This window comes from Chaetodon trifascialis, chromosome 14 (assembly GCF_039877785.1).
Source record: "Chaetodon trifascialis isolate fChaTrf1 chromosome 14, fChaTrf1.hap1, whole genome shotgun sequence".
Classification (NCBI taxonomy): domain Eukaryota; kingdom Metazoa; phylum Chordata; class Actinopteri; order Chaetodontiformes; family Chaetodontidae; genus Chaetodon; species Chaetodon trifascialis.
Genome location: NC_092069.1, coordinates 25,679,018 through 25,691,487, shown reverse-complemented (window position 1 = coordinate 25,691,487; position 12,470 = coordinate 25,679,018). Strand labels below are relative to the sequence as shown.

At 46.6% G+C, this 12,470-nt stretch overlaps 1 protein-coding gene across 1 annotated transcript in view; it reads left to right on the top strand.

Annotated features, from left to right (window-relative positions):
- Window positions 1–12,470, top strand: part of kcnh5b (potassium voltage-gated channel, subfamily H (eag-related), member 5b) — a 114,257-nt gene that overhangs the window by 73,976 nt on the left and 27,811 nt on the right. Inside the window, exons 10-11 of the mRNA XM_070979047.1 lie at window positions 1,766–1,825; window positions 4,051–4,243. Coding sequence (XP_070835148.1) covers window positions 1,766–1,825; window positions 4,051–4,243 — 253 coding nt within the window. The remainder of the gene's footprint in view (window positions 1–1,765; window positions 1,826–4,050; window positions 4,244–12,470) is intronic.

Below are 12,470 nucleotides of genomic sequence, written 5' to 3'. Positions count from 1 at the left end.
TGCCCTCACTAGAAATACCTCACAGTCAGAGCTGGGGCCAATTAGTGGATGTGTTTTGTCACTTTGGGAGCCGTTACACGGTACACAGTCAGCTGTTTATACGAGCACACGCCCGAAAAAGACCAGAGGCTCCAGAGGCGCCGCAGCACTACTGATATCTTCCACTTTACGCAGAGCGGAGACGGCTTTCAAAGGCTGCTGTTCTGATGCTGCAGAGCTCTCAGATGATTTATTTGTCTTCCTCTCTGTCGCTGTTGTTCATATTTAACAAAGCACCATTGTTGAGGGTGAGATATGTTGTTTTACCTAAATGCTTCTGTTAATTAGGCTCGATTTCAGAGTCTGTGTAATGAGCCGGACAGAGCGCTTACAATTCACAGTTTAGGCTTTTCGGCTGACTCCAGAGGGATCCGGAGGGAGTTAATGAATGCACCAAGTAAGTGAGCTTGAATTTGTAAGCTGCAGTGATACGCAGACAGTAACCTGCAGGAAAGCTGGGTGGGTAATTTAGGGGGCAGATGTCCCATCCCCTGTATAAATCTATTAATTGAACAAACTGGAGGTAGTTGTTCGGATGGCTGCTGTGCACAAAAACCTCACTCCTTTGTGGACCCTCCTCGAGGATTGTCAGGCTGGTTGGAGGGTCGTCCACTCATCACACGGCAGGTCGTTCAGTCCTCATCTCCTCCTGTCCATGTCCACATGGCCAAAGCGTCCTTGGCGAGACACTGAACGCCAAATTGTTCCGGATGGTCAGCCAGCGTGGCCGTGTGTGTGGACGCGTGAATGAGTGGCACAAACTTTGCAAAGTGTTTGGATAAAAGCGCTTTTTAAGTGTTAGCATCGTCGCCTCGTCTTCCACACAGCAGCATTCAGGTAGCCACATTTCTGAGGAGCAACACAAACTAGCTTTTCCTGCTGACCCTGCCCTGTGCTGGCTGCAGGATGCTCCACAGCGCCCACTACAGTGTTGGCGAGCAATAGCAACTCCTGCAGGTACATACAGGATGAATGTTGGCCACGCACACTCACCCACAGAGGAGATGACTTGTGGGCTGTTCAAATCAGACCAGTGTAAAATAACTAAAAACTTGATTTCCTGTTACAGGATTTCTTACTCCTCTTCCTCAGCCAAAGGCACTCAGTGGTCACAGGCCGTATTGTCTTACAGTATCTCTGCATACCGGATGATGCACTGAGGCTTTGATTTTACACGGTTTGCATTGATTATAATACAGGTCACCCCTCTCTTTTCAAAGCAAATTCAGTTTTTTGTCATTGTACACCAGCCCGGTGAGGTTTTTTTCTGCCTTTAAGGTCACCAAAAAGACGGCTTTCCATCCGTCAGCTTGTACTTCCAACATTCTGTCAGTAACGAGCTTGAACGACTGAAAGGTCCGTGAGATAAATCAGCTTCTAGGACTTTGATATATGACGGGTCGAGGCTGTACTGTAGCTGACTGTAGCTGACCTCCCTGCACAGAAAAGAGACTTTTGGGGGGGTATGAAGTCAAAAGTCAACTTGACAAAGAGAGCCGAGTAAAATACGTCCTCATTCCCTTCCCTCAAACCTTCATCCTGCTGCCAACAGGCCACCATCAGATACTGTTTGTGAACGTGTTTGCTGGGTTGAATCCTCAAAGGGAAACCGAGAGGAAAATGAATTAATGCTCTTTTCTTTAGCAGCCATCAGTTTTTGCCTCGGCAATGCCAAGCTGAGCAATTTCTCTGAGTGGCGGCGTGACCGTGTCTCTGTGTCTTCCAGGTCTTGTCAATCTGTCCCAAGGACATGCGAGCCGACATCTGCGTCCATCTGAACAGGAAGGTAAGTGTCGATGGTTTGATGTATCGCACAGCGAGTCATCATGCTGTCCGCTCACACTTCGACACTCTGCATGTCGACCTTTATGTCATTGTGGATTCATCTGAAGTTTTATTTTGTCTGCAAAAGATGAGACAAAAGAAAGAGAAAAGTAAAAAGGACATGACCGGGACAAGCTCAGTGTGGCTTTTAACAAAGATGAAGAAAAAACAATCTGGGCAACTGAAAAATATCCAAAAACTGCACCTTTCATCATTCTTCAATGTATTTTTAATAGCAGAATGTAAGTGCAGCTACAAGTGCTCACCTACATAACACTAAACCCGAGGACGTCCTTATGAAGACAAAAATGTCTGCCCTTGGTTGCGATAACATTCTCCAAACACCTGAATTGGCCACAAAACCCACACAAACTGATTTTTAGATTTCGGGACCAGGACATTCATTTCTCTCCGCTGAATACTCTGAGTACCAGTCCTTGGTGCACGTATTACATAACCAAATGCAGGCTAGGTGGGCTCAGTGAGAAGCTCCTGGGCATCACTTGACACGACTGATATGGGTCCCAAAACTTTGGCAGACTCTAAAGACTAAACTGGCGCTGAATGAAGGACACCTTCGCTTGTGTAACTGTGCTGTAACAACAAACCCAATGACAAATTCTCAGAGTTATGAAAATGAATCTTGTCATTCAGAGCAGGTGACTCTTATGATGCTTCAAGTATTCCTCTTTCTAGAAGGTAAATAAAGTGCATTTCAACAAGGGCATTTAGACCGGACCTCTTTTCAAAGTTAGAACAGACAGTCGAGGTAAAGGGGTTCGAGGCCGAGGTGACGGCGCTCCAAGCCTCCCTGTTCTGAAAAATATCCCCCAAAATAAGTTGATGTTTCAAAAAAAGCAGATTGGTAGGGATTTGGTTTGGTTCTGCAATCTGATTTTTCTGGTTGTACGTCCGAGAGTCCTTGTTTCCTTTTGCCAGAAGGCACGATCTACCGTGAATGACTGCTTCCGATTCAAAGGTGAAGGAAGAATGGAGCAAAAAAATTAAAATGCAGTGTTCATAAAGTACCATAGGTCCTCTAATGTCACTAAGTGGTAAAACTGAAACTAATTTTAGTACCATATTTCCTCAAATACTGTGTGGGAGACTTTATTCACCTCAACAGCAGAAGTTACCAGGCCTTTATTTGAAGCAGGCTTGTATCAGAGGCAGGTCTGTATTTCAAATTCCATCTTTTTGATAAATAATAATAGGAATAATAATTAGTCTTATGATACATTTGAATCCTAGTTTTGGCCTTCCGTCCTGTTAATACTAACTTGATGCATGCAGTGTAACGGTGTCACAGCGGAGGAAAGCTCAAACACTTCAGTCACGTCATGCTGCAGTTTGGGCCCGCTGACAGACAGCCAACTGTCCCCACACACAAGAGCTGAAAACTGTGACAGTGACGTTGTGAGGCAACGCGGTTTTGAAGGATTATTTCCTGATGATTATTTCCTGAGAGCTTCACTTGATTGACACAAAACGCTGATATGAAAACACTGAACTCGTCTCAGTGAAATAAGGAGCAAACCAAATAAAGGCTTCGCTGTTACTGTGATGGATTATCTCATTGTGTGGAGGCTGTTTTTCATTTTGCACATATGAATGGATACCAGCAAATAATTTCTTCCGCGGAGAGGAAAATAAGAATCTGGACTGCTGTCACAGATTTAAAATGAAGCAGTATGAAGAAAAGACAATATGCTTCAGCTCATACTGGGAATAACAATTTCATACTGACAATTCAGAGGCTCGTGGTGGCAGCTTAAAAGTTTATCAGGCACTAAAGAAAAAGTTATGTCTCACTCCAAATCTAAAACGGGTCACCCTCCGGAGAGCATGAACATTTTTAGGTAGTTGTTCAGATACTGTATCTTTCTGTGGAGCAAAATCACTTCTAAACTGGACCAGTAAACGAGTAAAACAACAGCATAATTGTCTGACTAAAGGTCCACTTGCTAACTTGTTTAGGAGCTTTCAAGCTTTTCTTCGTCTGAAATATTTCTGGAAAGATGCTTTCTGTGTTTTGAAGTTGGTGGTTTTAAGTTAAGTTTTTAGATTTAATAGAGAAATGTTCATCAGGAGGTGATAAAAAACTCTGCAGAGGTTAATGACAAACAATTTAAATATAAACTTAGAAACAGCAAATGATCACCATCGACTTCCTGCCTTCTCGCTCAGGTGTTCAATGAGCATCCTGCCTTCCGGTTGGCCAGCGACGGCTGCCTGCGCTCGCTGGCGGTGGAGTTTCAGACCACCCACTGCGCCCCCGGAGACCTCATCTTCCACGCCGGAGAAAGCGTCGACACCCTGTGTTTCGTTGTGTCGGGGTCACTGGAGGTCATCCAGGACGATGAGGTCATCGCCATCTTAGGTATGTGGTCAGGGGAAAGAGCTGTTTCCAGCCTCTCGAATGTGAGGATTTGCAGCCTTTTCTCTGCTTTGTGTGCTAATAACTTTGGCTTTTGAAGACATTTGATGCTGGATTTTTTCCCACCATTTTCTGACCTTTTAAAGATAAAATTATTAGTGCAGCCATAGTGTGAATTTCATGCTGTGGAGGAAGAGTCAACCCCCTCTTCATCAATGGTTAATATGCAGAATCAAAACGTCTGCAGTGGAAAAGCTTATCAGTCATAAGGAAAGAAGAGAAGGATAAAAACTAAGTCTGGGAAGTTGAAGTGTTGCTGTACAAGCACACAATAACGTCACTGATTCATGCTGAATGAAAGAATCATAAGAACATGATGCACATGTGTCACAGCAGCTGGTGAGGAGCTGCGAGCTAAAGTCAGAAAGATGAATGAAAGCCGTCGCAGAGAAACAGACAAACAGTCAAATGAAGACTTTCCAGCTCATCCAGCGACAGTCTGTGTTTTACTCTCACAAAGCACAAAAAGCTGCCGTGTTCATGGGCTCCGGCTTTGGTTGACGGTGACGCATTTTTACCTTTTCCAGTTTTGAAGTGTTTGATCATTTCAGCAGGTCAGAAAAACACGTGGCGCTTCACCTGAAGTGAAAGTCGCTCACGTTTTTATGCTTTTCTGAAAACCTAAACGCTGTTGGAACAGAAAGCGAAGGCGTGAACACTCGAAAGCTGACTCACTTCAATCGTCGCACTGAAAACTGACGTCGTTTCTGACTTTAAAGGGTTCAGCTCAGTCTGTCAGGCTCTTAACCGCTGCTGCACATATCGCTGTCTGCAGCCTCGCTGTAATATTCATGAGAAGGAGAAGGAAGAGGGAAGCGGAGAGGAAGAGCGCGACGCTAACAGAGACGATGTCGGGGAGGCGCTCAGATCGCGCTGATGGCCCACACGGCTGCAGCGGCCGGGCGAGCGCACATTCTCATAACCATCAGCAGACCCCAGCCGAGCGTTCACTGACAGCGAATCACGAGCAGGACAGATTATTACAGCGGAAAGCCAATGCAAAGGAGGTTTCACTGTTACTCACACACACACGCACACACACACACACACACACACACACACACACACACACACACACACACACACACACACACACACACACTTCACTTCACGACACAGTAAGTCAGTCTGACAGCTGCTGACGAGGCGTTCATGGAGAGAAGCGAGCTCTGCTTTAAGAGCATATCTTCATTTGGATTAACCTGTCATGTTCCTGCCTTTGAACTTTGTGTGCGTTCAGTGTTTCTCTCCTAAACACGTTCTCTGCATCCTCAAAGCTGCATTCATCTGTTTGTGGCCCTGATGCTGGACTGTTTTACAAAGATGTTCTACTGGACATGTTTCAACAGTCAGACGAAGAGCAGCACGATCATCATCTGTTTCGCTGGTGTTTGCTCAGTGTTCGCCCTCCTCTGAGCTCTGGTTTGGTCTCCACCAGCTCCTCAGAAACATGTCTGCTCTTCATCTGCTCGATGCTTCACTGTGTCGTCTTGAACTGCGTCTGTCTGCCGTTTGCTCTCAGTGAACCATATCGTACACAGCGATCGTCCAAAGGTTCCCATCCGGACGGCTGAGTATGAAGGATTTCATAAAATTTGTGCATCTGACATCACTCACCAGTGGAAGTACTGGTCCAGTGCTGGAGGTAACTGTGGAGGTCTGTGGTCTGTTAGACTCAAGAGGCGTCACCTGGTCTCAGTGGACAACTGTTGTGTTGAGTCTCAAACGGAGTATTTTTGTTTGTTTCCTGGATCCTGAAGAGGAGTTTCTGTTGAGATCAGGACTCATTCGTTGGTCGTTGCTTTGGGTTTTGCTTTGAGGTTTGAAAACATTTTCAGTATCTAGGTATCAAAATGGATTTTTCATGTTTTTAGGAGTCCGTTCACACTGATGTGAACACATAAAAATAACATTAATTTAGTAAGAAAGTGAGCAGATTCAACAATAAAAGGCATAAATATGAACAACCGCTTTCACGTTATACTGAAGGCAGTGATTTCAACGTCATTAGGATGTTTAAATAAAATAAAAAATGTCCCCGTAGGTCCCAAAATGTTCTTGTAGCTGAAAGACAAACAAACCTGCTTTGTGTCCATGAGCTCGTGGTCTTCCTCTCCTCTTCATTACAGCGCTGCTGCCTCCTGCACCTCTCTGGAATATCTCTTTCAGTTCATCTGATTTTAAGAAAATGACAAACCCATTTATTTTGGAAGGAGATTAAAAGAAAGCAAATATTTTTCTTTCTTTTTTATTGTAGATGCGGTATAATCAATAATAAATCAATGTTACATTATTATGGAAGATAGGGATCCAGGTTTGTGGGCGCAGAGCTGCTGCAGCTCCGGACTGGAGCCAGATTATGATCCCAGATCCTGCTGCAGGCGTGCCAGATAGTGATCCATTACATTAGGGCTGCAGGCCCTCTGCAGCAGATAGTGGGAATGTGGTGCAGCTGCAGTTCATGCTGAACAAACGACGTGGGAGAACGTGGAGAGGAAGAGGAGGAGGAAGAAACACATCACGACAAAAGAAACGCTGCTGGGACGAGTGGCGGTAAAAGCATGACGGAGCGTCTCTGCCGCCTCAGCAGCCTCTCCGTGTGTGCTGCTTCCTCATTTCCTTAACTTCATTAGGACACTGAGGCAGATGAGGCCGCAGTCAGAGCTTCATAAAGAGCATATTAGATGTTTGATGAAGCCCTTCATCACGCTGACGACAGTAAGCAAAGTTTTGTCAACATTTCTGCTCATTTTCTCCACGACTGATGTGTTTCGTCCATGTGCAGCTCACATTTTGAATCTTGTTCAGGGCTCGACGTCAGTGTCCCACAGAGACAAACTCTTCACCTCCTGCAGGAGGATGAGGAGGCCCCCGCTGAGGAGTGTTTAGCTAAAGTGCCAGAGGCCACATCTGCTCTTCAATGTGAATTTTAAGCTTCACAAAAACACCTTTTTATGTCCATGTTGCAGACAAATGATCTGATCCATCAGACTTTAGAGTGAGCTCTGCTTCTTCACTCCAGGTCCAAGCAGGTTTTTTACCATCGTGTGTCTATATTAGAGCTCAGGCTTTAATTATTTAATAAAAATACCATCAATTCTTAACCAGTAGGAGAAGCTTTATCACTGTACCTCAGACGAACAGGCGTTCAGGCCTCTCCCTGTTTTATCAGCGAGGTGTTTGATGATCTTTCAGTCTGAGCGGCTGCTGTTTGCCGTGTCAGCTGCTGCTGTAAAAGCAGAATCAACTCTGCTTCCTGTTTAAGTGCCCTTTAGGCGGCTTGTTAAACATCTGTATGAAGTGTCGGTTTCATTAACAGCAGTTCCACATCGTGAAATCACATCAGGGTAGATTTCAAACCAGCGAATGAAATAACAGCTGAAGACCCTGAAGAGCTGAGCGTAGCATGATTATGATGTTCGGATGCACTGAGAGCATTAACGCTGCGGAAACATACGCAGGCGCCGGCAGTCTGCAGAGGATGAACCCTGAGCCCCTTCACACATGCAGCCCGCCCCCCCGGAGTCGTCCTCTGGCTTTTCCTCCATCAGCACATTGACAGTTAATCACACTCCCATCAGACGTCACTTTGTAAGACTGTCGTCTCTGTGAGTGTGTTAGCACGCTAATGTTAGCGTTCAGCTCGAAGCTCCGCTGTGTGTGAGTGACGCTCGCATGTCTGTCGGCTCTCTGCTGTTTGAACTCACCTCTGGACGACGTGACATTCATCCATTGTTCAAGCTGCACATTTTATCGGAGAATTCATTGAAAGTTAAAGATTTTTGCTCAGCTGGCTGAGAGACGAGCAACAGAGTGAAGACGAAAGTCTGTGAGCCAGCAGTCCGTCCACACGTCCTCAGGGACACCACCGCTTATCCTCTGTGAACCCTCGAAAACCTCTCAAGGACTCTTTGGGGTCCACAGGCTCCGTTTTCAGTAACGACGATGACGCTAATTGGATAGATGGCGAGTTGTTGTTAAACTTTGCGTTGCATAGCAACCAGAAACATGTTTCAGTGCTTAACAACAATGTTCAGCTGCAGTTTGGAGGCAGAGGAGGGGTGGAGGGAGGGGGGTGGGGTGGAGGGAGAGAGGGATGGAGGGAGAGAAGGAGAGGGGGAGAGAGGGATAGAGGGAGAGAAGGAAAGGGGGAGAGAGGGAGGGTGGAGGGAGGAAGGGATGGAGGCTAGATGGAGGGAGAGAGTGGGGAGGGAGAGAAGGGTGGAGGGATGGAGGGAGTGAGAGATGGAGGGAGAAAGGGGTGGAGGATGAGAGGGATGGAGGGAGAGGGGGTGGAGGGAGAGAAGGAGAGAGGGGTGGAAGGAGAGAAGGGGGAGAGAGGGGTGGAGGATGAGAGGGATGGAGGGATAGAGCGGGGAGGGTGGAGGGAGAGAGGGATGGAGAGTAGATGGAGGGGAGAGAGGGGTGGAGGGATGGAGGGAGCGAGGGATGGAGGAAGAGAGGGGTGGAGGGAGAGAGGCAGTGGTGTGGAGGGAGAGAAGGAGAGTGGGTGGAGGGAGAAGGACGAGCTGGCAAAGGGAAAAGAGTTGGAACAAAGGTGAGAGAAGGAGCGGAGGTGAGGAGGAGAGGAGTGGAGGTGAGGTGGAGGTGAGGTGGAGCAGGCAGATTTGGGGTTCGTCTGTGTTCACAGCATGAAGACGAGGCTTCGTTCTAAAAATCACTTCTCTGCAAACTTTTCCTTTTCCTGCGACAAACGCCACGTTTTCTTTTTTCCTCCTGTGCTGAGAACAAGAGGAAGTTCTGGCGGCAGCAGAGCTCACGTTGAGACACAGAAAGCAGGAAAGAGACAGAAGAAGACAGATGAGAGGGACAGCCATGTTTATCACGTCACGGCGGTTCAGGCTGGAGTTTGTGCCGCTTGTTTGCTTGAGCTGCTGTTTCTGATTCAGAGTTTGTTTCAGGGTCCATCAGGTAAGAGTTCTGCTTCAGATGTTCACCTGCAGGAACAGTCACACTCTGTGCACGTGCAGCTGAGTTACAGAGGAAATAAATGACCCCCCTTCTTTGCCAGGGACCTTTTGGGACCCCCAAAGACCCCTTTTAGAGCCACTGATCACGCAGTTCATCGTCGTTTAGTTCAGAACGTGCAGTGATGAGGAAGACGAAGATGTTGTGTAGAGTCACCATGTTCAGCCTGCTCTGTGTGTGTGTGTGTGTGTGTGTGTGTGTGTGTGTGTGTGTGTGTGTGTGTGTGTGTGTGTGTGTGTGTGTGTGTGTGTGTGTGTGTGTGTGTGTGTGTGGGCCTCACATGTTAAACAGCACGTTTGTATGCTGAGTGTCACTCTGTTAACTGCTGTGTCAGCAGTTTTCTCCAGGCTGAGTCAGTTTCCAGTTCAGTCTTCATCGTAGAGCCGAGCCTGACGAGCTGAAGCGTCCTGATGATGATGATGATGATGATGATGATAAAAGATAATCTGTTCTGCTTCAGGAAACATGATCTTTGCTCTCGTGACTCTCAGATACGATGTTTCTGCAGTGCAGTGGTGGAAAGTAACGAAGTACACTGAAGTACAATTTTAAAGTAGCATGCTTGTACTTTACCTGAGTATTTTCACTGCTTTCTACTTCTGCTGTGCTACACTTCAGAGGGAAATACTGTATTTTTCACTCCTTTAGTTACTTTGCAGATTCAGATTGATGATAGAAAATATTATCAGCGAATAAACGATGAAGTACTGCCTGTATTAGTATGGATAAAACTTTATTGATCAAGACTGCAGACTTAAAGAAATGGTGTGAAAGAGTTATTTATGAGTACTTTTAATTCTGTATTTGTGCTTTGAAGCTTTTGGATGCAGATCCTTTACTTACAGTATTTCTACACTGTGGTTTTTCTACTTTTACTTGAGTAAAACATGAAGTTTTAGCTCCCAGTTACATTGTAGATGGAGAGAGAGAGGAAGAGGAGGATGGACAGAGGAGTGAAGTGTGGGAAGGAGACAAGGAGACGAGGACGAAGGAGCAGAGGATTGAAAGGAGGACAGAGAGGAAGGAGGAGCGGAAGTGATGACCAAGATGGGAGGATGAAAAAAGAGGGATGCAGAGACGGGAGAGGTTAGAAAGACGGAGCTTTGATGAAGGAACACATTTCAGAGAGAATCAAAGATGAGAGAAAAGAAGGAAAGTGAGCAGAGAATGGAGGGAAGAGAGGAAGAGGAGGAGGAAGAGGAGGAGGGTGCAGCGCGTGCTGGCTGTGGTTTGAAAGCCACTGATTTCCCCAGGCTGCTCCCCGAGGCTGTAACACACTCTGCTCTCATTAGTGTCCAATGTCATCAGGTGGACACACACACACACACACACACACACACACACACACACACACACACACACACACACACACACACACACACACACACACACACACACACACGAGCAGCAGCAGAGGCACGTATACGAATGCCAGTGTGTATTTTTTATTACGGTTCTTTAATGTCTCCATGTACAGGCTGCGAAAATGAGTTTCCTCTTGGGGGACAATAATATATCTAAACGCACACACACACACACACACACACACACACACACACACACACACACACACACACACACACACACACACACACAAACATAATATCTCATACAAGTGCAGATGAGCGAGCACACACACGTGAACAGAGGAAAACAATTCTTCTCCCACAGTAACAAGGCAATACTATGGCAGCTCCAGTAAATACTCACAAGTAATAACCCTCTCATTTCCCATCATGCACCAGGCCTACAGTGTCCTGAACCAAACTCATTCAGCGGCAGCTCTGAGGTCTAACAGTGAGAGTGGATCTCAGTCAGTGAAGTAAATGCCAGGAGGTGAGGCTTCATTAAAAAGGTCCTGATTCTGGAGGCTGAAAGCAGACCTACCACAGACCTGCTGCAGGTCTACCGCAGACCTACGACAGACCTGCTGCAGGTCTACCGCAGACCTACGACAGACCTGCTGCAGGTCTACCGCAGACCTACCACAGACCTGCTGCAGGTCTACCGCAGACCTACGACAGACCTGCTGCAGGTCTACCGCAGACCTACCACAGACCTGCTGCAGGTCTACCGCAGACCTACCACAGACCTGCTGCAGGTCTACCGCAGACCTACCACAGACCTGCTGTAGACCTGATGCAGGCCTCCTGTAGACCTCCTGTGGACCTGCTGATGGATCAGTGGCAAACACAGATGGTTTGAGGCTCGGTTGGTGAAACTTTCTGAAGGCTGGACACTAAACCAAAACTTTCCTGATTCCAAATGGCTGAAAATGTCTTATCATTGGGGATTTTTTATTTTTTGGCTGAAATCTGTGGAAGAAACAAGCAGATGGAGTTTTTCAGCTCCAGTTAAAACCAAGCGGATGGAGTTTGCTCCATCTGCCAAATGTTGCTCGGGATGGTTCTAGTGTGCATTTCCCAGCCGTGTGCAGATGTGCACCACGCAGCTACCTGGACCACCGTGGCGAGGAAGGATGAAGCAGATCGACTTCATCATGTAGCAGAGCCGCGTCTTTCATCAGGGAAGCAGCCTGAGCAGCGTTAGCTGAGCTGTTAGCTGAGCTGTGTTAGCTGAGCCGTTAGCTGAGCTGTTAGCTGAGCCGTTAGCTGAGCCGTTAGCTGAGCTGTTAGCTGAGCCGTTAGCTGAGCTGTTAGCTCCTCAGCCTGCAGTGGATTGAGGTGAACTCTCTGCACAGGTTTTGTTTCTCTGCCTTCAGTAAAAACTGACCGCAGAGATCTTGCTCAGATGAACTGAATCAGTCCATCTCTCCCACACTTTGACCTGTATCTTCACGGCCTCCGTGCAGATCGTTACGGTCTGTAGACGATAAACCTGGAATTATTTTTCTGACTCCCTGATCTGTGCTGCAGCACCAATCTCAGAACAAACTTACTTCCAGTGTTCATGTTTAGCCTCGCTGCTGGTAGAGCTGCTCAAATGATTAAATTGTCATTATGTTGTTTCCCCTGCAGTCACTCTTTTATTATGGAGTCCCTTCAGTCACAGATGGTGTTTGGTTCACGTTAAGGTTGAAAAGTATCGATACTCCGTGTTTAAAACTATAAAATCCCTGTTAATCTTACATTTGATTGTATTTGTAAAAGTCTGATCTGCAGTCAGATTCTGGGCTGTTCACTGGTTTTGGTGAAATGATGATGATGTTCTTCAGACCGAC